The sequence below is a fragment of the Bombus affinis genome, chromosome 1 (assembly GCF_024516045.1).
Source record: "Bombus affinis isolate iyBomAffi1 chromosome 1, iyBomAffi1.2, whole genome shotgun sequence".
Classification (NCBI taxonomy): Eukaryota; Metazoa; Arthropoda; class Insecta; order Hymenoptera; family Apidae; genus Bombus; species Bombus affinis.
In genome coordinates, this window is record NC_066344.1 from 8,321,133 (window position 1) to 8,347,585 (window position 26,453).

Below are 26,453 nucleotides of genomic sequence, written 5' to 3' on the forward strand. Positions count from 1 at the left end.
ATCGTTCGAAGGTTATGCATGACACATGGTTAAATTTCGATTAAATAACGGTTCCATCACGCAAATACAACGTTGCTTATCATACAATTGATCCATACGAATTACTTATTAAGGACTGATTGTAATTCTTCTGGGAATGCCAAAAATCCTGACGGCTCTTTTATTTTGGAAAGAATTCGCGTACATTTGTCGTTGAACTGTCCTTGTTGCCATAAGAGTCGCTTAATTGTATAGGAATTGGCATGTGTGTTAATTGACTACGCGTCCTTGAAGTAGCAACCGAGTCCGCTTCCAAATTATATTTTTCATTGAACTCTTAAACCTTTAACGGTATTATTAGTTAATTCATTTGGTAATGAAAATTACAATTCTCCAGTCTTCGTCAAAATTTCGTGCTCGAATCTGTTTGCTAGTCAACGTATAGATGCAAATGTAGACAAAACGCTTAGCGGTGAATAACAGATAAGATCATTCGCATAGAAAGTGACGATTTAATACTCCTCGTCAGAAACGATTCTTATGTAACATATCAGTCTATGAATGTAGATAACAATGGAATAAATATTTTGTAATGTCTGCCATGGACAGAAGTATTATCGGTTGTTCCATTAAGTTATTACTTTTCTTCTTTTTTCATCACAATTACAACAAAAATATTTACTCTTCCTCGCTGCGTTTTAATACATACATTCGTATTTTACGTTTAGTTCCGTAAATAGCTTGTGCTCAAAATGAGAGTCTCTAAAAGCGACACACGTTCCTTGCTCTCGTCGAATAAAAGAAAGTAAAACGATTTAGGTAATATATATGAACGAGTAACTCACTGACCAACGTCTACGATGTGCTGAAGCGTCGGGAACCGTCTCTTCACGCGCAAGGAAATCCTCTGAAGCGTAATGACGTACGCGAGCACCGCGTATCTTACGATGTTTCTCCTCATCAGTCTGCCTCTCTCGTCCTGTAATGTGAAAATATTTCAAAATTATTACCTCGGGCACTCTCTTTAGATATCTACTTTTACGACGTGTGGTATACATCAAACTGTGTCTATTCGTGACCATAACTTCTTTGTTAATAGTCACAGAAAAATAACGTAACAGGTGATTCTCACAAATAATTTTAATGCCTTTAATTACTGGAAGTTAAAATGATTTCACGCGCCAAACAAAGTACTTTCTGTAGAAAAAGAACTAAAAAACGCGAGATACCGTTTCTATTAAGTACGACTTCACCGAAGCTTTGACTAAGTAACAGAGCAAACATTTCTTTCGTTTCTTGTCTGACTATGTCTCTCAAGGCCATCGAACGGTATTCTATCACACGTCTATTACAATGGAATATTTATAAGCACAGATTAAACAAATGAGCGGGGGGAGAATCGAAGGAAATCGGTATCATCAGGACGTGTCTGCTTCAAAATTCGTTTCCGAGGCTGCATGAATGCCGGACACGTTTCCCATGTCTTGTACACACTTTCCCCTTGTTCTTTTGGCCCGTGATCGCGAATCGTCACCGGTTTCGAGCCGATTCCAATAATAATCGGAGAAAAATCCACGGTGGCGCCTACCGCGTATTTTTCCTTTCGTTTCTGGCCAACGACGCGTGCGCATTTTGTAATCGGCCGCGCGTTTTGTAATCAACGGCCATCGCGGTAAACGATCGCGCACGCTTGCTGGAATGTCAATTTAGTCGGAAATCGCAGCCAACGGTTCCTGGATCGAAATTTTCCACGCGCGATAAAAACTGTCTTTTTGTAAATGCGTTTACATGAAATGGAACGCCTCTGTGAAATGATTGTCGTACCCGCCGCTAACCGCAATCACCATTGGCAATCGTGTAGCAGGTAATCGTGTTGGTAATCGTTAATTGGACAACTGGTCGATCGGTCGAATCGTTACGTATGTAGAACACGACGAGATTCAGATGAAGCATTTTGTGGATCGAGGCACGTCTCGTTCGCTCGATATAATGCATGCAACGACTGAAGAAAGTTTGTCGAAACTAAAATTTTCGTTTAGCTAATAACACGTGGACGGTGAACGCTACAGCGGAGGCCACGTGCTGATTTAGAACGATCGCGTATCGCGATCTGAACGAAGAAAGTTGCTCGCTGCGAACTGAGCCGTGCGATCCACTGAAAGTCCGAGGAAACGCAATTTATTCCTGATTAATTAAACTCGTACGTGGCGTGTTCCGCAAATGTTTCAACATCGTCCGTTCATTTGCACTCCTCGACGATCGAATTACGCTTTCTTGAGCTTTACGTTAATTACGAAATATGAATGACCAGCACGTTAGTTAGAGGTATGCCGATTACATGTAAATGTATGCAGCTGCATACACAGTCTTCTAATTAAAGAATTTACTTTTTACATTATCCGCGTTTTCAAAGACTTCTATTCTCGACGAATATTTAGAAATGTGAAAAAATGGGGTTTCGCTGCGTTCTATAAAGAGACTCCATTTTTTTCTTGTTTCTTTTTTTTTTGAACGAGTCATAATAGATTAATTAGTTTCACCTTCGTACAGGTTCTTCGCATTCTTTGTCCGAAGCAATGCTACGCTATCAGTCTCTCTAGGCATTTGAAACTCGCGCAACGGTTCACTACAAAGATTAATTCACTTGCTGGGCTTTAAACGAGCTCTTTTTTTTTTTAATTTGGCTAATTAATCGGAATCTTCTTTGTAAATTCACACGAATAACGGAGAATAAAGACGCGTCGTTCGAAGATGTAGAAGCTTGTAGATTTCGTCAAGGGTTTCGAGGTGCTTCGAGGCGGTTCGTGTTTCTGTAACGAACACTCGTGTCCCTTTTTTTCCCATCGGTTTTGTACTTTCAAAAGACAAACGTCCCTTCTTCCTCGGAATACAGCGACTTAACGTTGCGCGTGCAAAAATGCACGGCTTGGCAGCTTGAAAAGGATCCTCCTTACGGGGGAGAAGGTGGGAGTCGAGGCATCCTTCTCGCCTCGGGGCCTGAATTCCAATTAGATTTCAATGAAAGGCACAGCCCAGAAGCTCGTGCTGCCCACTCGGCGCTGCTCATTCACAAATCCGATACTTTGCGTTACGTGACTACATGACCGCGGCTCTCTTCTACATACGTAGAAAACTACAGTCCCGTTCCGCGCCTCGAGACCTTGTCCGTTGACAACGTGTAGAAATTCAGCTGCAGTTCTAGGCAGCTGCCATTGTTCGGTCTCGAACTCTCCGCGTGTAACTTTCTCGTGTGTGTGACGTGATAATCGGAATCTACGATACGCGTTACATCGATCAAATCGGCACGTGTAATTGTTTCACCGTCGTCGTACATACCGTATACACTGTACGAGGTGTGGACCTCGATACGGACACAATAGGAGAACACTGCGCGAAGAGAACTTCGTTGCAAGAGGAAGCGATTAAACCCTTTGGTACTCGATCGGCCCGTTCTATTAATACGATATCGTTAGCCACGGAAACTTATAGCCAGTTTCGCAGTGTGGTATGCGTTCACCAGTTTCTAACCGGGTGGTACATAATGCGAGCACGGTCTTTGTAGAGCGTTGATGGCAGTGCAGTTAGCGGAGAGCAACGAGGACGGACTCTCTCGAGTAACTCTCTTGTGCGCGAGGTAGCACAACGCGTAGGTTCGTCCTTCTTTCTTGCTACGATGTATACGTTGCACTTTCACTTCGACATTGTGTCATTGACCACACAGCTGGAAGACCCTTCCTCGACGAATTCGAAGTACGAGCCACGAAACTCGAACCACGAAGCTCGTCTTCGACTTCGTCGAACTGGTCGCTACCATGTTCGTATAAAAATATTTGAGATTCTCGGTAATCACGGCAACCAAGCATGAAGACCGTAGTCGTTGACTTAAAGTTCAGAAACTAAGCATTTTGGAATGATCGAAGATAGTCAGGAACCGCTCGTTCATAGAAACGAACTTTCGTTTTCGGTTTAGGCGAGACGATCAGAGAAAGTAACGATAACAAGCGGAAATTTCTTGTAAGTTGTGCAGCGTGTCGCGCGCGAACACGTGTGCCAGAAGTTAGAGTCGCATGCCAAGGGTCACGCGAATCGCGTCTCGAGGAACCGCGTCTATCGTTCCTAGCTATCTGTTAAGCGGATGTACAAGAGTTACAAGAAGATTTGCTCGCTTGCCAATTATGGGATGATCGCTCTTCGCATTTTTTTCACTTCTGGGCGTGGCGTGACTCCGAGAGCTGGCACCTACTTAGGTTAACGACACCGAAACGTGTCACGGCAATTCATTAGCGTAATGAGACAAAGCGCAGCGACAACTACTATCCGTGCAAGGCTGCGCGTTTATCGTTCTTTTGAGCCGCTTCGTTTACTGGGAACTTCATCTTCCAGTATTCTCGCTGTTCCACGATTCAACACGAATACGAATTCGTCGAAATGTTTCTTTCATCCTTATACTTACGTTACCAGGAATAGCTGCGCTGATAAAGAGTGCTAAGTTGTCTGGCCAGGGTAATAGTTTATATTGCTCCCACCATCGCTTCACGACCAGACTCACGTAAAATCCCAGCACGAACGACATCGGTATCGATTCACTGGAGTTTCCAAAGTAGTACCTGATCTTTTCGAAGATTCTGTAACAGATAATCGTCACGAATCCTTATTGAATGTAAATTATCACCTGTTATCTTCCACGTGTGTTCTTTCCTCCTGAACGAATAGTTTCGAAAGAACTGTACTACCCATTCGAGCAATTAACGAAACATGTTTCGCGAGACGAATCGAATGTTCACAAATTATGCGTGTCTACGGTTAAATATTTGTTTAGTAATACACGTGGCGGAATTCTTGTATCGCCTCGCTTACAAGTGGAGCAAGGTTGAGGTGATACCGTCATCGAACGAGATACCTCTACCGGTCTTATGTACAGGTAATTCCTGTTAAATGGGAATTTCCATCGAGATTTCACAACTGCTCGCGAAAATCTGTTAGCGACTGGTCCTATCTATCTTAAGCACTCGACGTAACCGATGATGAGATTCGATATTCATTGGAACTTCTTAACGTTCGATGCTACATATGTACATTTTACGTTTGCGAATTTATCATGTTTTGCTTTTGTACAAGAGTTATATATACGAAAGTCAAAGAGTTTAGCTTGCAATTAGAGCATTGTAAGGTTAATGCACTTCTAGATTTCATTCATTGCTTTGGTTATCATTTAATTCCAAATTCTATTTACTCCCCGATAGATAGATAAGCGAAGAAATTCAATAAATTCTAGACGAATTATCAGGCAATTTAGAAGGATCTAATAATTCCATTAAGAAGGTCAGAAAAATCCTAAAAGAAATTATCAATTTTTTTTTGTAAAAAGTTCGTAAAAATTACAAAATATGAAATATCAGTAAACGATATATAAAAGGATTTCAACGATTATTTATAAATTTTAGTGTCAAATAGATTAAAAACTGTCGAAAACACGCTGTTAAGAGAAAAAAGTTTTATATTTCAGTAGTAACACTAAAAATTCCACTAAGAAGCTATAATTTATCGCTGAAGATCCTTGATATATACGATGAGGCAAGCCTTTATTTCGAATTGGCGGATCCTTCCTATGATCGTTGGGTCTGCTGGACCCTAAGCCATCCACGAACCGGCCCTACAGTTCTAAATTTAGACCATGCGAATCGAAGCGGCTCAAAGAAGGGTCCTTTTTAACATCCGCCAGCCTCGTGCATCGTGCTCCTTCGCTTCTTTTTTTATCCCGACGTAAATAACAGGTTACGTTTTTATGCGTTTTTTAATACGGAGCCCGGACGAGTCGACACATTCCATGGCGTATTATACAAAACGCACGCCTCGTAAGGGAGGAACAATTTTATTTACGATACATGCAATTTAACTACACGCGATATACGTATGTCTGGAACAGAAACGTTAAAATGTTCTCTCTTATGGACACGGTTCTCGTCGATCGTTGTAACGTTATGACGTTTATAGCCACGGTCGGTGAATTTTCCCGAGAATCGTGATTTCTATACGATGGTGACTCTGGAGAAACACCATCTCTATTTAAATTAATTGAAATATTGGCTTTTTTTGCCGCTATTGACGGCCGTTTCTTTTTACCAGCGATTTTCATGCGTTTATCGTGGTCATCGTAAAGTGTCCTGCAAGAGAGAACCGACGAATGCGAAACGCGACGATAAAAAGAAAATGAAAGATGAGAGGGGTTAACTAACCGCGTTCTGAACAAAGGAGCCAACAGTGTTAATATCCATAAAACGGTACTGTCGATGTTAACCGACGAAATATAATGTCGATTGACGCGTGCAAGACTTTGTTGCTCGACCAAGGTCGATGTCGCGTGGGTTTCAGGGCGTAAACTTGGCGGTTATGGTAGCCGATACACCACTCTGTTTCATCCACTCCGTTTTTCTCCAGATAGAACCGCGATGAAGGGGTCTTTGTCTGCGAATTACTATTCTTTTTTTTTTCAATTCAAAGGATCCATGTCATTGCCATTTGTGAAACTTTGTGGAAGGTTTTGCGAAAGGAACAGAGAGAAAGATTTCGTTTCTTTGTTTTTATCGGTGCGTCTTAACTTCAAGGAGATAGGCTGCGTTATCGCGAGGCGCTATTCTCGACCGGTTAAGGCGTCAACCTTCGGCTCGTGGAGGAAACTTCACCGCGAGAAGATATTCAAATGAACGTATTCATGTACTCACACCCGCTGCTGCTCGTTCAGCCCATATCGATATGTAAAATTGATGAGGTAGTAGACGAACAGGTAGGCCAACAATTCCCGCCAGATTAGCTTGTAAACGGACCCCCGCCATCTGTGAAGAAGAAAAAGAAAAAGAGCTCTGATGAAACGAAGCTTATTATGTAGGTACTTACATAATCGTCACTTTCATGTAATAATCGTATTAAGTATTGACGTCGTATTCTCATCGCTCAACAAATTTATGCACATGGATTTAGATAAGTACGTTTCTCTTTTACGAGCACTATTCTCATTTTACTTATTTCACTTTGCAAAACGCAATGCAAAAACTCACGCTCCTTGGCTCGTGCCCAAAGTTCAAAGTTTTGTGTCGATAGGTCGTATCTCGTTTAATAATCTCGATGATGCAGCACTTTAGAAAAGGAACTCGTGTAGAATGTGATTGGTTTTGATAGAAATGCAGCAGTAGCGTGCAAAAACAAAACGAAATGAGTCTCCTTTTCGATGTTCAACGATTATGATGAAATAGGTATGAAGCGAGCGGCGCTTTCGATAGCTGCCATTTTGCTCGTTCAGAAATTAGATTGTAAAGAGTGGAATGTTGTCGCGCGATCATTTCGACGATAACGATAGGGGTCAATCGACGTTGGACACACGCCATTCGGGAACTGTTAAATCCCAGTGAAATGTGTGTCAGGGTTAGACCGATTTTACGAGCTTCGAGAGTACATTGAATTCGCAATATTTTCGTGTCGAAACACTTCACGCATGTGATCCCAATGCTTTACATTGCAAGTGCACGCTTCTGGATTCATTGTTATTCGTGTATTTTATGGCGTCATTATTGGTTGGGAACGTCGTTGAGAGATATAATTGCGGCAGGCACGTTGAAATCATCGAAGGACGGTTATATCGAAGGTTTCGTCAATACCAATCGCGAAGCGACAATGACTTTAAATTCAAATCCCGCAACTGTAGATAGCACGATGAAACGTAGTGCAAACGAGGCCAAAGTGAAAAGCTGTGGATTATCGACGGCCGTTTCTGTTGTTGTATCTATAATACATTGTTTGGCTGTTGGCTGTAAGTAAACACGTTGACCATGTTTATTTATCGATCGTCAAAAACCTTTTGTATCATAAAATTGTGGTAGGAAATTCTAATATGAAAAAGAATTGTATTTATGCATAAATACAATTCACAAAGGGGAACACAGTTTATTGGCATTGAAATGGCTATGGAGAAAGAAAGCTATGTAAAACCATCTCGGATATCCGGTGCATTGAAAGTACTTTATCCTAGTGTATTCACAAGACCGTAACAAGCGGTAGCGTTCAATCGTGGTTTTCTAATCGTCGACTGGCACACAAGAAGATTCTCAGGAATTGTTTTTCTATCGAGATCTTGCTGGAACATTTTATTTCTTGTCCATGTCGAGTCATCGATCGTTGTAAGAGATTGTACAAACAACGTACGAAATTTGCCTGTGAGCGTTATGGATGAAGTTCCTGGAACAAGTTTTTTCAATGATGAGATCTTCTCATAAAGAGCATCAAATTAATATTTTCGGAAATCCCACAGGGAAAAGAAGGAATGATACGTTATAAACGAGTGAAAGTATAGCGGTACATATCTTGCCACGTGCGAATACGTCAAATTCCAACGTTTCTCAAACACGTTTCGAAATACCATAAACAATATTAACGCGCTATTCCGTGTACTCGCATAGGACTCTTCTTCCCTGTTTCTCAATAATTTTCGTGGAGAATCGCGACGAAACCGCGACGTGGCTACAGCAGACAACGAAATCGTTGCGTAACTCCTCGCGCGGAAACTTTGTTGCTAGATGAGAAAAATCGCGGTGTCTATGAATATCGAGTTATTTCTTTATTTGTATGTCAGTAGGTCATGGTAGAGAAGCATTGTCCCACACCATTCATACGATACGCGACCGCACGCCCGTGAAACCCCCACGTGTGTAAGTGCGTGGCGTTGCACGCGTTACGCGACGTTTCTACGTACGTTCGCGAGCCATTACGCCGACACGCGAGCCAAAACGATTGCGCGTCATCGTCGGCCTATTGACTACGGATCGATCTTCTACGATATTTACGAGATTTATCAGGAATGTGGAATACCACCGCTTTATGTGAGAATAGTTAGACGCACCGTTAACGACCTGCGAAGGCAGTAAACACGTTCATTAACGAGCACAATGATCGATTCATTTGACAAAGAAACAACAATACAGCAGTTAAGTTGTTTTTTCTCCAATTAATCGTTTCGCTAGGCGAACCTTTTCATTATTGTGATTTAACGAACTCGTCTCCTGTCTCTGATTTGCCCCACTCGGATAAATTGTACAGACTCATGAAATAACTGGGTAAATTAGTTTTTTGCAAATCATTCGTCGATTGTAAGATCGATACGTAGATCGTTTCCGATATATCCGTTGGATCGTGTAGATCAACATCCACACGATCCAGGAAGATCTTCCACCGAACAATTTATGAAATAATACGTAATGATGTACAAGGATGAATGCAATTAAATGGTCGACCCGATGGCGCTGCATATCTAATGGCGCCGTCAAAGATAATGTACATTGCGTCATCGACCGGCTGCGATTTACATAAATTTGTATGTTGGATCGCATCTTCATCCAGCGATACTTTACGGAGCAGCGTACAAACATCGCGAACCACTGCTGAAGATGTTTTCCCATTCGCACGACTCGCATAATTTTCTACGAATTAGATATATAGTGGTTCCACGTGATCCATGACTGCGTGATCCGTCTATCACTATAAAAACAGCTCGGTTCACGTAACTTTAAGTCACGTTTAACTATCTAACGTTTAACATTACAAATATTTTTATTGCTCTACAAATCTCACATGAAACTTCGAATACTGATGATTTTCATCGAAACGAATAGTCTTTGAATCGCACGTATACAGAGTACATCAAACCTTAATACTCATCGTGTGAAAGGTACGCTTTTCCAATAATTTCAAACTCGACCTCCCCAAAAAACTGTTCATTCTTTTCTTTTTCTATACTGCTCACGAGTTGTAATTTTAGATTAAAACATAAAAATAATTGGAATTACTCCGCTTATACCTATCCGTCAATACGGATGTGGAGAGTAGTACGCGCCTCGTAAATTTCCTGTGTAATAAATTCAGATTCCCTGCCGGGCGACAGACATTTTTTATTGGCATCAAAAGATTCCACCAGAATGGAGATAGAAGCGAAGAAGACGTTGATGCAGGTCGTAAAGATTGACGTTCGAAGCGAAAAGTTAACGATGTACGCGCGTGGTCGAGCTAAAGCGTATATATTCATCCCCGAGTGAATGGACAAGGGCTGTCTCATAGCAGACCAGATGTCGAGCATTTATGCACGATCGTTATAACATAATGCCGTACCGGTGATTTAGCCTGGCGCAAAAGTATTTCCTTTTTCGTCCTTTCTCCGCTGGCTCATGGTTGTCGCGGTTTCAGAACACGAAATCAGCCGTAGCGCGGTTAAACCTCGCGTGTTTCTGTAACTCCGAATAGAGTTTAAACCGCTGTTGCTTACCTCTGATTGCCGTGCTGCAAATGCCACGGACAAGACGCGTTCGCGGTATGATCTTAATCATTCACTCCGGTTTCCATCGATGCGCGAAGTTTCTTCACATTTCCAGTGTTTACGTAACAACTGTTTAACACCGCGAGAGAAATTTGGAGCGATGTTTCTATGCCGAGTGTTGTTATTACACTTTACGTTCGCGGTAATTGTTTTTGTCGCTTCGAAAACAAAACAGTTAAGAGACGGAAAGCAATTTATCGATAGTTTCGCATGCAAACTTTTTCTATAATTAGCCGATGATTTTCGAGGAAGGTTAATACAAATACCGGTCGGAGACGGCCAAAGACGCGTAGGAAGTGACTGGCGCGTTATAACTACTTTCGTAGCACCGCGGAATGCTAAATATTGCTGAAACGTGAGTCACCATCGCATTTGCTCCGCTAAATAGCCAACAATACTCTCTACCTTCGCTAAGTCGATTATCTATCGTAGCTGTGCTACAATAGGCACGAACTGTGCGACAGCGTTCGCGAAACGATCTAGATCGCGATCTCTGTAATGCCGCCAGACGGTCGCCACATTTTCACAGCGTAACAAGACGATAATAAACTTTGGTTAATTTACGCGATCCGTATTATAACGTATATCTCGCTGCGAGACTTCGTGCGTCGTTTGACACGTTAACGGCGAAACAGCTGCACCTTCCTAGCATAGCGTAAACGCGGCAATTCCGTCAGGTTACGAAATAATTACACGTGGAACATCATCTTAGAAACGTAACCAGAAAAACGTTTCTTCGCTCTCAAATAATTTTACTGGCAATTTTAGAACAGTGGATCGATTCGTTTCTCAATTGCTTTACCACGCGAGAAACGTTTATCGAGAATCGACGTGGTACGCCACTTTTGTTATCAAGCTGTGAATATTTTTGGAAATGCGTATTTTTATGAATATAGATACCCTCAAATCTTCTATAAATGGGTAAAAATCCGCAATCTATTTATTACCGATACAAAGACGCTGGACATCGTACATGAGCGATGTCGCGTGTTCTAGCGCACGGAAGGCACTTTAGATGAACGAGGAAAGGCAAGACGATAAAACAACAACACTATACAACGAAGTTGCTCCGGTAAGAGGGAAATAAGGAGCTTGATCCACGCTCCTGGATGGCGTAAAGTAACGGTCCACCGGTCAAGGCTCGCCAAGGCCTTTTATCGTTCTTGTCGACCAGACTACATTATACTTCTCTCTACGATTTTGTTTCTTAGGTTCTCGTTTCTCTCCATCTTTCCGGATTCTTAGTGCACTTCGCTGAATTCACACGAGCGTACGTTTTTGCAGCGCCCTCGAGCAAGAGTTACATCACTCTGATTTACCAAAACGGCTCGTTCGTGCGATACGAAAGCGGAAGTGAAATAATAATCACGACATGGATGCTGAAACATAGTCGAATCGCCTGTTCCATCTTTTCTAGGTTGTACGTGCTTTACAAGCGTTAGTGAATTATTTATGAATGACCGCGGGAACTTGCCTTATTGTTTGTTTTCTTATTCAAAGAAGTTGATGGGTACTAGGGTTCTTTCAATGACATAATCCATCCATTTAGATTCTTCTTGTTGGGTGTTGAAAAAAGATTTCTTTGACATTTGAGACCAATTGGATAGACCAAAGGGATGTGGTAAAATGCGCTTTTGAAAATTTCCCGCTACGGAGCGTGCAGTGGGAAATGAGACGTAACGTCAAAATTGCATTCTCATATATAGACGTTATAATCTGGTACGCTATTTGTTTTTCGAACCGATGGATTCTTTATTCTAAAGTTGGTGATTTCAACTACGTATTTAGAATTCGTCATGATCACACCGCAATATATCAAGCCATCGATGAAGAGATATCCGTTTCCTCTTGCGTTTTTCATGGTCACGGTCATTGAAGCCTACACGTACCTTCTCTACGCCCTCCAAATGCTTCGATAAACATCTTAATCGCATTTTTTATGTTTGAAACTGCATAAATACTTCTCAGAAAGAAATTACCCAGCTTCATTTTATTAGAAGGATATCCTAGCAGAACGGTGTACAGAGTGCACAGAAAATTCTGTTGGAAACAGTGTTGCATAATTAGCTTTCAGACGGCTGAATCACGAGATTAAAAATGTACTTCCTGCAATCTTTACCACGGTGTATCGGTGAGTGCAAGGTTCACCCGTTGTTAGATCCGATCGAAATGTATTTTACGATAGTTCCTTGCTCCGATCCGTTTACCCGACATTGAAGGATAGGTCTCCATTGAATTATGCTAACGTCTGCTAAAACGAGCATTGCAAACGGATTCTCTTGTTCTAGAGGCTAAAGTACGCTTAAGCGCTTCTATAAACGCTTCGTTTGTAAGAAGCTCGAAGCTTCTGGTCGAGCAAGAAAGGAACGTAGAGGAAACGAGCCTCTCGGGATATAGTAGACGAGCCAACTACGGTTCCGTGAGGTGGAATGCGATAACTAGTCGAACTCCTCGCGACTCGTCGACTCTATCTTTTTTATTTATCCGTTCGAAGATCTTTTTTTCCATTTGTTGGAAGACAATAACCGAGAAAGGTGGATCCACGACGATGAACAGTGGCTCGCTGAACGATCCTTGGCTGGGCAGAAGCACCACCTTCTTCGAGGCGTTTCCAATGATTTATGGATCGTTGAAATCGCAGCTCAATGCATGATTTATGGAGTTCTCATCGTGATGGCCGTTTGAGAGAAATATGAATTGTGTTCGGAGCCGATTTACTCGAACCTTTGAACGAGCCAGACGTGACCGCTTTGAAATATGCGGAGTTATTCATTGAAAGTTCAAGTGGAAAGGAATTCGAAAGATGCAAGAACTTTTGCGATTGTTTGTCAACGTACCTTTATTCTATATAGAATTTCTTATTAGTAAATAACGGATTAGCATTTTGGTAATAAGTTAGAATAGACAGACTCGTGTATTTTTATCACTGTACGAGATCAGAATCTGAAAAGTGACTTCAAGTGTAGCGAGTGATTCAACGCTGCGATCTTGTACCAGGAAGAGAACTCATCCGCCTACGAACGTTGCGGTCGGTCTCGTAACGAGAACGAATCTCGATAAGTATTGTTACGAAAGCTAACTCGGAACAGGTGGTCGAAGAACCGATATTGACATGAAGCTGTGGATTAGCGAATAATATAGATGTATTTCGATCTTCTCGCTGTTAACTCAGCATCACTATATCACCAGTGACAGATACTGATTTGCGTCTGTAATCACACACGATTGTCTTCGACAATAACAAAAACATCGTTGCATGCAAACGTCAACGCGTGCATGCAGGTATTGGCAATAGCTTTTAAACGTGTTTTCTAATTTGACAACTGAGTTATTAGATTTTCAAATGCATTGATTTCATAATTATGTAGGAACTTGCTTGCACTCGGTAAATATGAAAAGAGGAGAATCGATCTTTCCCAGCAAATGCAAAGTAACTCTCGAGAAATAAGATTATCCTATTTTCAATTCTGATGGATTGGGTCTTTCCCATTGTGTGGCTGCGTCGAGAACAGATGCATAATGCGCGATATCTCGAGATCATCATCTCTAAAGATACAAGCAGATTCGATAGCAGAATTCCGAAAGAAAAAAAAACACGGTTTCGACGTAATTTCCTCCATCAGAAGACGCTGGCTATAATCCCATGAAAGCAATTGCGGAAGTACGCGGCATGGCCAGTTTACATAAGCGCGGCGGACGATTAGCATCGACCATTTGGTTGCTAATTAATTGCATTGTGAGGAAGAACGCTGATTCGACTGTTGAAAATTACGCTCCGCTGGGCTACAAGACATGTGCAGTTGCTAGAGAATCACGCGAGAAACGCAAACCATCCTACTGTTTGCATTACTAACGAGTTTATGCCATTTGATGAACGTTTCTCGATTAATTCCAGAAAGGTAAATCAAACCGGCTAGTCGTAAAAGGAAACGATTCTGTAGATTACGATTTACGATCTCGAGTGTCGATGATGTGATCAAAGAATAAAGACTTGCTGTCTTCCTGTTAATGGGTAAGTGTCATCAGTTCCAAACAATTCGAAGAATTTCTGGAGTGAATTGATCGCCTGATTATCATAAGTGGTTCCTAAGTGGTAGTTGACCGCTGGTCAAACACTTATTCGGCATTACAAAACACCTTCGAAAAATGTCTAGTAATAGAGTACTCAAACATTGACGGTTTATTATGCCGACAATGTCAAGAGGAATGTATTTCTTACCAGATACTCGTACTAAATTCTTTTTCCCTATTATAGAATGGAACGACACATTCTCTTCCCGTTCTTCAGACCATGAGAATAATTAAATCGCATATTGACTAGTGTTTAGATGAGCGTTATACATACCGATGAGTTTGATTGACAGTGACACAGTTACGAGCAACCTTGTATCTCGAACCGAGGTGCGAGAAGTGCGTCGATTATGCGTGGAAGGTACTCGCGGGTATTGCGTGTGTGTCACCTGCCTTTGGCTGCTTCAGCTCATGCTATTCGTGCCAAACATCCAACGTTCGTATCATGTCTTTTATCGTCGTTCGAACAGAAGAAAAATATTACACTGATCAATTTTTCCTCTCTGATTATCATTTATCAATACTTCGAACGATTAACGAATTTCTTAATCGTAGAGAAAATACGAGTTTATTTTGTTTATTGATGAGCTCGATACGTACTCGCTATCTATCGTTTTCGAGGATCTTCCTGTTTATTTTATTTTAAGGAAACGTGGAGTCGAATAAATGCCAGACGCAAGGTCAATTCTGGGAACGATCAGGTGGTTCGTCGATATTCATGGGATGACTCACGAATTCGTCTCTCCATTTGACTTACTGATTTTCAGGAGGTTCGACGGAGACTGAATATTTTCTTAATCGTTATTTTTATTTCTACACGTTCATCTTTATACGGGGGTCTCAATACTGATACAAAGCAGGTTGTTACATTTCTTGTTGAGGACAACGAAACATAAATAGTGTGGAAGACGTCTCTGTCAGATATGCGAGATTATATCTTAGCTCGTACGTATTTCGCAAGAGTTACTTTGCAAGTGTTTTAGTTAAAACAAGTGGCGCCTCTTTTTCTTTATGAGGACAGAGAAAGACAGAAGTTTCTCCTCGGTCTCGCGACTTTTCCAACGACCTCGTTTTGCATCTGTCGATCAAATGAAAATCATTTGACTCGTTCTGAAAAGCCTCATCGGCATATTGATCGGTCAGTAGTCTCCTTCACCTTTCGGCAAGAAAATCATCATCAAGGCAACAAATTGTAATTGATTCCTCGCTCTAAGCAAGATAATACCAATGCGGGCAACAAGGACGCGAGGCTACGAAACGTTGCATAACTAACGCCGGTCACGCTCCACGGAGTGATGCTCCCCGTTCGTCCTCACTTTGGCAAACTTCTCGGTCGCTTCCTTGATATCGATGCTTCCGTGCACGTGAAATTGGCCCTCTGTCCAAACAATAGAGATTCTCGTTCCTCTATTCTATGTGTCGTATTTTGAAAACATAAATTTCTATAGGAACGTCCGACTTGAAGAAGAAATGAATCCAGTACTAAGTTTATACATAATTAATACGATAGTAGGCTATGCAATAGAACAGTCGTGGATATGGATAAAAGTAAAAATTAGATAATGGAACATAGCAATTTTATAAACATAACAACGGTTTCTCACATAAGACCAGATTTACTAAGCAATCTTGATCCTTCTATGTCAGGAAAATTCTCAGAAGACAATAAAAATCTCTCCCTTGAGTAGAAAATATAATATTCTGTTCATAGAATGAACTGTTTAATAATATTAACCTGAAACAGCTATCATCGATAATACCAGGAACTCCATATCCTTGAGAAAACGCGGATTCCTTGAACATTTGAAATATGAAAGATCCGACTAAGTAAATCAGAATCCACGAGCCATCCAATTGCATCCAAAGGGCAATACGGATCCGAAGGCAGGCGGGTGCTGGTGAAATTCACTGCCGAAGAGCAGAAGATACGACCGGTAAGCCTCGGTCACGCTGTGATCTCGGGGACGGTTTCACATTTTAATTAGTAAACGAACAAAGCTGAGTGCCCGTCACACGTCTGGCAGTAAAACGTTTATTTCGCCATTGCTCCTCGCAAAGGAGCTTCGCTCGTCCCTGTGTCGTGTCGTTTAACCCGCGTACGAGTACTCTTTTGCGGCCCGATCAAGGACCAATGGAAACTTTTCACGAGTGCCTTCGCGGAAGAGAAAACGAGTTCCCTGTTTTTGTCCCGCGCCTGTAACCACCCGAAAAACGCCTATCCCCTCTTGCAAGCATTGAGATGCAGATCAGATAAATCGCAGGACTTTCTTAAGTCAAAGTGCAACATACGAAAGTAAATTTTAATGGAATAGCTCTTATGAAATATCTCTTATGAAAGAAATATTTGTGTCGCTGTTAATAGTCTTAGAAATTGTGAAAATACGCTACTTCTTGATACAATAGTTTTCTGACTTATCAAAGCTTGTAAATTAATGTAGGTATCGAGTATCTCGCGGTAAAAAAAGAAGCGAATAGAAAAATGGGTTGTTGTAGTGACTTCTAGATAATTGACGTCAGCTATAGAAGTCGGTAATAGGTATTTTGCAACACAAAAGAATTGAAAAGTTTGTAATCAATTTTTAAGCCAGCATCTGACACTGTAAATCGTTAGACTAAATTGTTTCTTCTTAGACGTGTTCAGTTTCTTCCAGGAAATGATCAAGCAAGTGCACATACAATCCTTGCTGATGAGGGAAAATAAATGGTCGCGAGTAGAAGTGCATGGAAACAATTAAACAGTTCTTATACGTGTAAGATTTTTACACTTATTCTCGCTCATTCTTTGCGTTTCTACTTGCCGAAGGGTAAACAAAAATTTAACTTCAACTTAGCAAATATTACCAGAATTTAATTTATTTTGCAAGTCTCAAAACGCATAAATTATTAAGGAAATTGCTCCAGGATGATTCTGGAAAGAAGGAAGGGAATTCTGGTCCACCCGATGTTTCTAGGAGGTTCGATAGCGCATTCGCATAAGTACAAACATACTCGCAAGCAATCCGGTGCACGTACACACACCTGTACTGTGGCGTGCGAGAAACGCGCGCGCGTCCGCGCTTAGTACCCGCTGCAGTCCGCGGAAGACAAGAGAGGTGAACGAAATGTGTGTCATACGCTAGGAGCGTGTGTGCGGTGCGCGGTCTGTGTCTCATTGTCATTCGGCGTAGTGCGAATGCAACAACGTTCGTGCACCCGGTTCGATGCAGCCTCGTGAAAGAAACGAAGACGGCGCGAGGCAGCGTTAAATTCGCGAGAGAGGCGCGCACCACTCGACACAACTCAACACGACAGGACACGACAGGACGGTGTGTCGTCGCGACACACGAGCACGAACGTGACCAATCGGTAGCGTCGTTTCGACGCGCCGCCGACCACCGATGCGCGCCGCTGCAATACGGACTAACCGATCCCGGCTTTTTGCATTCTTATGAGACGCTCCTGATCGTCCAATTTGAGAGACAATGGCCTAGTTCCCCGAGCTCGCGCCATTGCACGATTCCTCACGGTCGCCGATCGAAGAAAGTTGTCGCGTTCGGCTGTTCGATCGTCGCCGATCGTTGTCGTTTCGGTATTTAGACTCCAAGTAATTTCATATTTGCAAAGAATTTTAGCATAATTTGTAACGTTTACAAAAGTATACGAGCGATGGATTATCGGTAGGAATTCTCTCTTTTCGTGTTTTATCGCCATTCGCGCGATTCGAGTTATCAGCATCGGATGGGAAATATTTTCCACGTGAAATCAGACAGAGTTTCTCGCTGTACGTCTTTTTACAGATAATTCTACGTGGTAATGCTTTCGTAAAGTAAGTGCGCTCGGTGTTTCGTTCGGTATGCTAAATTGATTTCACTCCGTTAGAAATTCTATTTCCGAGTTGGCGCCGGCGATGAGGGATCGAGAAGAACCGCGGCGAACGAGAAATATGACGAGTCATTTGAAATCAGGCAAGAATTCCTGGATTTCACTTTTTCGCGAGCTTGCAGACGAATATCATCATCCTGCCGCTTTATCTTGGTCAGTCTTCCGTGCACCGTGAAAACCGTTCTTGCTTTCACGCGTGCGATTCGCTGCCATAGTTCTTCCGTTCACGCGCTAGGCCTATTTAGCGCGCGTGATCGGCGCAACTGTTACGCGTCCATGTGTATACAGGTATACATGCTGGTGGTTCTATATCGATGCTCGGATTCTAAACCTGGCAAAACATCAGAAAAATAAACACCCGCGAACTTCTACCGTTGCCTATCGCGTCTATCGTAGTGGTCGGTTTAACTTCTTCTAGCTCATAATCTACACGCGAACGCACTATTTCTAACCGTCAATCAGAAATCGACTTAATGACCACGCTTCTAACCTCATAACAGATCGGCAAGCCTCGAGAATTCATACGGTTAATGATTACCATCCCAGCGGAGAATCAGCCGCGATTTTCTATTCCTGGATAGTGGATTTGTATTTATAGATCGTTCTGGACTCTCCTGGGTATTTATAGATCTTCGATCGCGTCATTCTCTTTGGTTGCCCAGTCCGGTAGGCGGATAGGAAAGCTGGTATGAACTGTTCCGGAAGACTTACACGAGAAAAAGAAGCTTCTCGCATGCCGGTTCCATCTCGACTAGCGTGAAACTCTACGATATCAGGAACCGTATATTGAAACTGCAAGATTTTCTGTATGCCTGCCTCTTTACGACCATTGTCTTTTTGCCTCTCTATTACGTGATATTTTTATAGTCAAGGCGTATCGGTAGATGAGTACGTACGATCGAAGAACATTTGCAGTATACACACGATGAAATAAAAGGTAAAATGGCACAACCTTGAGGTACACAGCAGAAGTCTCCCTGTTCTTTGGGTTTGTTCAACACGTTCGCCTCGCAAGCCAACGGTATAATCTATTGCGAAAATGATTTAGCTGCCAGTATGTAAATCAGCATGCAACGATACACGGTACGTCAAGTACCTTGGCTGAAAATACAATACTTATTCAAAAGAGAAAAATCGAATACGAATATTGGAATTGCACAGCGATATCGAAACAATTAGCTTTTGGAAATTGTACTTATTCGTGAACGTTCTGAGCTTGCTGAGCTCGTTGGTAAATTACAGCTAACTACACGGCAATATCTCCTCTGAATCGAGCATGAAATACCTACAGATTGCATTCGTACAGATACCAGCGGTGACACTACGGTATCGTTTTGCGTGCGCTATCACGAAAGTGTTTTCTATTTCTGGAAGTTGCTGGTTATTTATAGATAGTCGGCGGTCGTCGCTATTACTCTGCGTGCAAGGAGTGTGTCGCGCGGCGTGTAACGAGCCTAGGAAAGCGAGATCTTACGTGAAAGCCGTTAAGGCCATTTTCAAGCTGGCGCCCACAGTCCGGAGAGAAACCGAGATCAACCGAGGATCCACCAACGCCGCGGTTCTAAAGGTCGTGGAAATGTCAATAAACGAGCTTCGGCAAGGACGTTGCAAATCGTATGCAACGATATTCCGACTACGATTATGCGTTTTCACGAACAATCACGAGCGAGGAATTCGCGATGCGATTTTGCGTCGACAGAATTTACCTTGCGTCACGAAATTTTTATTAATGTCTTTGATTAATGCCCGGTAGTTTATTTCAACCGCAGAAAATTATAGAAAATTATAGATTTTTTTCACCTGTCGATTATTAAGTCGAGTCGTGTTGTTATCACGTAGAAAGATATTTCCGCGTAACTGATGTAAAATCCGGACAAGATACTAAACGGAGAAACTGATTTTACTCGTGATTCTACACGTGCATCACGTGCTTCTTCCGTCAGTCTATTGACAGTCTTAGGTTTGCGTTTCGCGCGTTCACAAATGTAGCTATGTCGATACCGTTGAACGGATACTATTTAATCAAGTGATTCTGTGCGTCTGTTGTCCCGTTCTGAGAACTCGTGGCTAGCACGATGTTTAGACTTCGACAGGTAGACAAACCCGTCTTTAACTGTACAGATGATCATTGAACATTTACATAAGATTCATTGTATAACATATAATTTAGCGCCATTGGATCTACGCGAGCATTGATGTTACCGAGTTCTGAGCAAAGTTGTGTAATGAATGGATGGTTTTCCTAAACGGAAATTAAATCGACCATCGACGATAAATAATATTTAAAAGATTGTAACAACATCGTGTTGACACGAGAAATTTACATAAATAAGTTAAAAAAGAAAAAAAACGAAACTTTGAACAAGTCTATATTCATATCGAGTACGGTTAGATGAATCAGTATCTAGATAATATAATACAATTGAACGGTACACAATAAACGTGGCACGACATAGGAGTATTCAAATACTACCGTTTCATTTGGTCGTAAGCGACAACTGGAACGAAAATCCCGTGGCAGAAGAGTACAGAAACAGCGTACCGATATTCCACGTAACGTTCGAGTCGTTACGGCTAAAATCAATGTATCGACGACCTTATTTCCTTAAAACGTACAGGCAAGCGTTGACCGAGCACCATTTCTGTGCTAGCGGGTTTTACGTGCTCCGCTACTGTGATTCATATAACCGTACGTTCTGAGGGAAAAAAATCAGGACAATTTCTGTTTCGACGCGTACCAGCCTGTTCCACGACCATCTAACGTATCGCTCGTAAAGATAGCGAATCGATCGAACGACAAATATAAAAAAACGAGGAAAATAGAACAACGATCAGAAAAGTCTATACGTTATTGGTTTTCCTTATTTTCTACACGTGCGTTTACAGAATCCTTGTCCAAGGACTCGGCTGGCCTCTCCTTCTTCTCCTCCTATGCAGCCGGGCTCTAAATCGAGAACACAGTACATCGAGTCGAAAGTTAAACGTTGCACAACGATCCACTGGTCACAATATCGCAATATCTTCGTCTTACATGGTATGCCGACTATGTAAACTATCTAGAAGCGTGCTCCAGTATCTTGGAACGCTTGGCTCGGGCGCACGCGTGTCGAAAGTATTGCTCGCTTTGCTATTTTCATATGTTTCTGCTCAAAATACGAATCACGAATCGTAACAATTTTGCAAGTCCATTCTTGTTACGGAACGTCTCCGTTTACTTTACGTAGAGGAACGCGAGCGCGTACGAAATTTAGCCAGAGAGACCGGTCAAACAGACCGTCGCGTCGTCCTCTTTCGTAGTCAGCGTGAAATTAATCCACCGTAAGGAAAGTGAGAGCACCACCTTTTCGATGTTCCGTGTGTGTCGAGAACCGTCCGTAACCTACCGTGTCGCGTTGTTTCCTACTGTTCCGAGCTGCGAGACGATAATGTCGCGACTCGCGACCAACGAACGTGGTGGAGTCGATGAAGGGACAAAGTGCAGATAGCGCGAGCAGTGGTGTTCTAACAATCGAGGATAGAGAACGGAGCAGAATGAAAACAACTACAGACAACGTAGCTTGACAAACTTGTTGCTAAGGCCTCGTAGTGCGCATCAGATTTGTTCAACCTGTCACACTGTCACCAAATTTCTGGCCAATCTCGATAGCGTGCACGAATCGTAAAATTCGTCTAATTTCGCGTAAAGAAACGAACGATCGTTCGGGGAAAGAAATCGATATCGTAAACTCACTTGACCAGGATCCTCCAGAAGCAGCCGAAGCTGGAGCCGTTTGGCACTTCGCTCGCGTACGATATAGTCATTTTCTACTTGACCAGGTATACACCGTCCCTATCGCGTTTCTATCTTCTTCCTGCGTTTCGATTTCCTCCGCCACTTGTTCCTATCGTTCGATTTAGTTGGTACCTCGCACCGTGCCGTTGGTGTTTCCGGTGGAGAAGTTGTACACTCGCGCACATACGGCGCGCGGGCCGCTGAGTCTTTCGTCGATCCTTGATGATCGAGGTTCGATTACCGGGTTCTATCAGGTGTTTCACGTTCGGCTTACCATCAGGAAGCTTCTAACACGAATAAACGGAACCAGCTGACCGGACGGACCGACTGTCTGCTGACTGAGCTCCACTGACAGACGACAGGACCAACAGAGAACGGGGCCCGGCTACCACCTCCACCTGGGCCTCAGTGCCGTGTAAACGTGTCTTGTTACCTTGCTCCTTTGCCGATCGTTTTGTAAACTCGAGTCGAGATTACTTTTTTCTTTTATTTTCTTATAACAATTTATCTTAATTTTTGTATTTGATGCGATCGATGGTATAAGTCGTTAAAATGGTAATATTAAAAATGTATCGTATTAAGAATACTGATTGATACAGTAAACGCACTAGCGGATACTTTAACATTTTGGAAAGCTTCCTTCTAAAATTAAAATTCATTAGACTCATCAGTGCTGTACTCTCGAGCAAAGGTTCGTCAAGCTTATCAACTATAAGTTCCAGGCTCGGTTTGCCAAGCAAACAGATTGTCGTTTGTAAAATATTTTCCTTGCTAATTACGATTCCTGGAGACACGTCGAGGTCCCAAGGCACGCGTCCAGTCCGAAACGATCGAAAGAATTTCTATTGGTCGACAAAAGGATTCGCGCGCGTGTTACGACACAATTCACGAAGAATTCTTTTAAAAATCAATGACACGCCTCGCCTTTCAAATGGATCTGCTTTCGAACCAAGTAAAAGGAGAGCGTTTCTGACCTGGTGTTTTCTTCTTTGCTCGATATCAAGACGACTAGTTATTTTCACAATTCCTGCTTCTCCTTCTTACGTATTTAAATCAGAGATATCGCGTTAATCCTTCTATTCGTATCCCTTCATTAATCTTTAACTGACAATCTCCTCAGGTGATTAGAACCGTCAAACTTCTCGATAATCTCGAGATCTTTGCGGTTGCGAACAGATTTTATAACGATGCAATATTTTGTTCGGAGAACTCCAAACGCTCTCAAACGAGAATTCTTCGAAAAATAGCGCTGTTCTTACGGCACTGTTAGCGTTCGAATGCTGTAACATCGCGGCTCGTGCGGCTGTCGCCTTACCTGAGCATTTCAACGCGACATCTCGTGGTCGATATCCGCACTGTTCTCTCACCTTGCCATGGCCTAGCCTGCGGCAGAATCGCGACCTTCTGGTACCATCCACCGGTCACCTGTTGCCTTTTTTACGTGTACCACAGGGAACGCACCTATTCGCGTAATCTGAAAATTGTGTACTAATACTGAATTTTAGCGAAGTACTTAAATCCTTGATGCAACAACAGAGCTATGGATTTGAATTTTCGTTTGAAAAAATATCGTTTTAAAAATGAGTTCAGGGAACTCATGCGTATGCAAATCGGCGAAATATCCTTTAGTGTTCTTCGGAACATTTGTAGATAGTTCATTGACGTCATCGATTGGATGAAAACGACATCAGTGATTCACAGATAAGGAGAGAAAAAAAGCGGGTAGACGCGGACTTCGTCATCGCACGTATTTGATTCGTGCTTCGAGACAGGCTGCGATTGCAGGTGAGATAAGTCGGGGAAATCGTTTGAACTTTATTTTTCTCTCGTTGAAATAATCGATCGAAAGCCGCGAATATGTAATATTCGATCATTTATCGAGCAGCATGGGACATGATATATTTAAATACACTTTTTACAAAAAAGTTAATCATCACAATTAAACGATACGATATTATTTAGAAAGACGATTCGAACGATCACGTTTTTATATCCTTTTGCACGTTGTATACAAAGTTCGCTGATGTTTGAAACAATTTCTTCTCGAATTCTGTAATTCGCATTCGCACGATATTCGTGACGCCATTCTCACCTATGGAACAGGGCAGCGACAAGAAAATCTCTTGACAAACTTCGTGATGACCCTACAAACGAAATTTGTCCAATCAAAATCGACTAATGATATTACAAGATTCAAAGCAATCTTCTGCGTAGAACTGTTTAGTCCTAATCATGTCTGATATGAAATTGTTATGTAATCGACTTCGATCACAAACTACGAACTGAGTCATAACTGAAGTAAAAAGTTTAAGCTCAAAGTTTAATTAATACTTGAACTAAAGTTGAAACCGGTATAACCGTCTGCGAGTTGGACAGAATAGCCGTTACGATGTGAGCAACCGAAAGACCAATTGCTGTGTTGGAATATCCCTTCAAACACCTAACCGTGGCGCCACTGGAAAACAAGGAAAAAATTCATTTTGTCGATTCTTTCTACCAATCCATTATAACATTATTTGAGATATAATAGGAAACAGGAGGCTAGAGCTCACAGTCTGACGACTTCCTTGGAAATTTCAAACCATCTTTCTTCGTCGGTTTCGAGGCCGATATTCGGCAGAATATCGCGAAATTGTACACCAGCGACATTTATTCCAGACCAGAGTGGAACTAGGAAACGTCAAACGGACTTAAACAGACGCGATACGTAACGTGTGCTTTCTCCTCCGGCAAAATGTAAAAAATTAGATCACGTAGAATACGCGTCGAATTCGTCGCAAACGTGGCCGATTTTCGAACTCACCCTGACTGTCTCCGTGCTCGCCGATGATGTACGCGTGAACCGAGCTCGGTGCTATCCCTATACGATCGGCGATTAAGTAACGAAACCTTGCTGAATCGAGACTAGTCCCACTTCCGATTATTCGGCCGGCCGGTAGTCCGCTCACTTTCCACGTTATCCACGACAAAATGTCAACTGAAAGTAAAAGTTCCGTTTCTACTCGCGGCTTAACATTGACTTCGATGTATTGTCTTCCGTCGTACAGATAAATCTGAAGATTTCTCTTTTTAAGTTATACTTAACCTGGATTACTGACGATCACGAACACAGCATTCGGACTATAACTAACCAAAGTAGGTATAATGTTCTTCATAATCTCCGAATTGCGTTGTACCAAATCTAACCGCGATTCACCTTTCTTTTGTCTCGCGCCCGCAGTTATAACGATCACCTTCGAGTTGCTTGTAATACAAAAGTCTGAAACAACATTCTTCTTATTCCTCTATCTGTTTAATCATTTACCACGTTCTTTATAATTAAACCTTTGTCGTGAAAGTTGTCACATGCTCAATGAAACTATTTTTAAAGTAAACATCGTTACCTGTGTCGAAATCTACGCGTGGATCTCCTAAAAATACCGCGCCGTGATTATAATCCATTCCTTCCCCCTCCAGCTTCTTCGGGAATGCATCGACTATCGCAATGTGCGGGGTGATGTTCTGCGATGAAGCAACGGAAAAATTACAAATGTCCAAGTGACTCGACGTGACTTTCCATCATCGAGAATGCACGTGTATGTAACACGAGGACATTTTCCAGGACTTCTGCCATATTCCTGGACTTAGTTGCCGCGGATTTACCACGTGAGACGTCTATCGAACTTTCACTCGTGTTCAAAATAAACTCGATAGTCTTGAACGTTCGATAAGTTCGTCGTTCAAGGGTCGAAAAATGTAAAAGGTTGGTACCGATGTACCTGGAAGAGAAGCGAGTTCGCGCAAGCCACGCCGACCATTCCTGACCCTACGATCGTCACCTTGTGACAGCAATCTCGTACCGGTTCCGCGAACTTGCAAAGCAGCTCTTCCTTCAGACATGGTGGTCTGAAATGAAAAGTTATCATTTTATCGTAACACTATACCTTCTGTCAATTCGATATTCACGATGCATTTGTCGAGTTACGACATATGAAATGAGTGGTATTTTACGTTTAAAAGAGGCTACAGTCTTGTTGGTACGATTCCAAGCTATGTATTTTTAATGAAGATCAACTTCTCGGAATTCCAATTCTTAATGTACTTTTCAACGTTCTTTCTTTATTGGCTCTTTACATTATATTTAATGATCGTATTTTTATACTGACTTAATATTTAAGAAAGAACTTGGTAAATTGTTTAATTCTAATTTGACAAAGAAATAATTTGAGCTATGCATTTTATACGTAGAATTCCAATGTTAAATAGGTGTTAAAGAAAGAGCGATCAGTAGGTAAAGGAGTATAGATCGCTTACACGAAACTGACCGCTCTCTGTAAATCGTTTCCAGCGGTGGCGTCTTTGCCAAAATCAGCGGACGCGATTTTCTTCGTCTTGCCACCGGTGAAAATGTCCTTTAGTATCGTTGGCGGTAAA

The 26,453-nt window shown here is 42.1% G+C and overlaps 3 protein-coding genes across 6 annotated transcripts in view; 1 reads left to right on the plus strand and 2 right to left on the minus strand.

Moving 5' to 3' along the window:
* Positions 1-22,399, minus strand: part of LOC126920229 (uncharacterized) — a 41,297-nt gene extending 18,898 nt beyond the window's left edge. Inside the window, exons 1-4 of one of the 4 annotated variants that reach the window (XM_050730291.1) lie at positions 21,999-22,398; positions 6,702-6,812; positions 4,433-4,604; positions 829-958 (exon numbers count right to left, since the gene is read on the minus strand). In XM_050730291.1, the coding sequence (XP_050586248.1) occupies positions 829-958; positions 4,433-4,604; positions 6,702-6,812; positions 21,999-22,069 (484 nt within the window). In that variant the 5' untranslated portion in view covers positions 22,070-22,398. Of the gene's footprint in view, positions 1-828; positions 959-4,432; positions 4,605-6,701; positions 6,813-10,285; positions 20,609-21,998 lie in introns of those variants that run through there. The other 3 variants (XM_050730307.1, XM_050730316.1, XM_050730301.1) reach the window with 3 other exon arrangements.
* LOC126920338 (TSC22 domain family protein 1) overlaps positions 1-26,453 on the plus strand; it is a 202,587-nt gene that overhangs the window by 382 nt on the left and 175,752 nt on the right. The gene's annotated exons all lie outside the window — the stretch shown is intronic.
* On the minus strand, positions 24,011-25,945 carry LOC126919124 (L-lactate dehydrogenase-like). Its single transcript, XM_050727840.1, has 7 exons — positions 25,799-25,945; positions 25,424-25,541; positions 25,126-25,299; positions 24,844-25,017; positions 24,593-24,710; positions 24,372-24,495; positions 24,011-24,184 (listed from the first exon to the last, which is right to left on the minus strand). Exons 1-7 carry the CDS (start codon positions 25,943-25,945, stop codon positions 24,020-24,022), a joined length of 1,020 nt encoding a protein of 339 aa, XP_050583797.1. The 3' UTR covers positions 24,011-24,019.

What these genes read in the sequence shown, in the direction of transcription:
- LOC126919124 (XM_050727840.1), bottom strand. Translation starts at nt 25,945, where the DNA reads ATGATAACTTTTCATTTCAGACCACCATGTCTGAAGGAAGAGCTGCTT. An exon ending in CGAACTCGCTTCTCTTCCAG is followed by an intron (nt 25,542 to 25,798) that starts GTACATCGGTAC and finishes GCTTCATCGCAG; the next exon opens with AACATCACCCCGCACATTGC. An exon ending in CGGTTTCAACTTTAGTTCAA is followed by an intron (nt 24,185 to 24,371) that starts GTATTAATTAAA and finishes TTTCGTTTGTAG; the next exon opens with GGTCATCACGAAGTTTGTCA.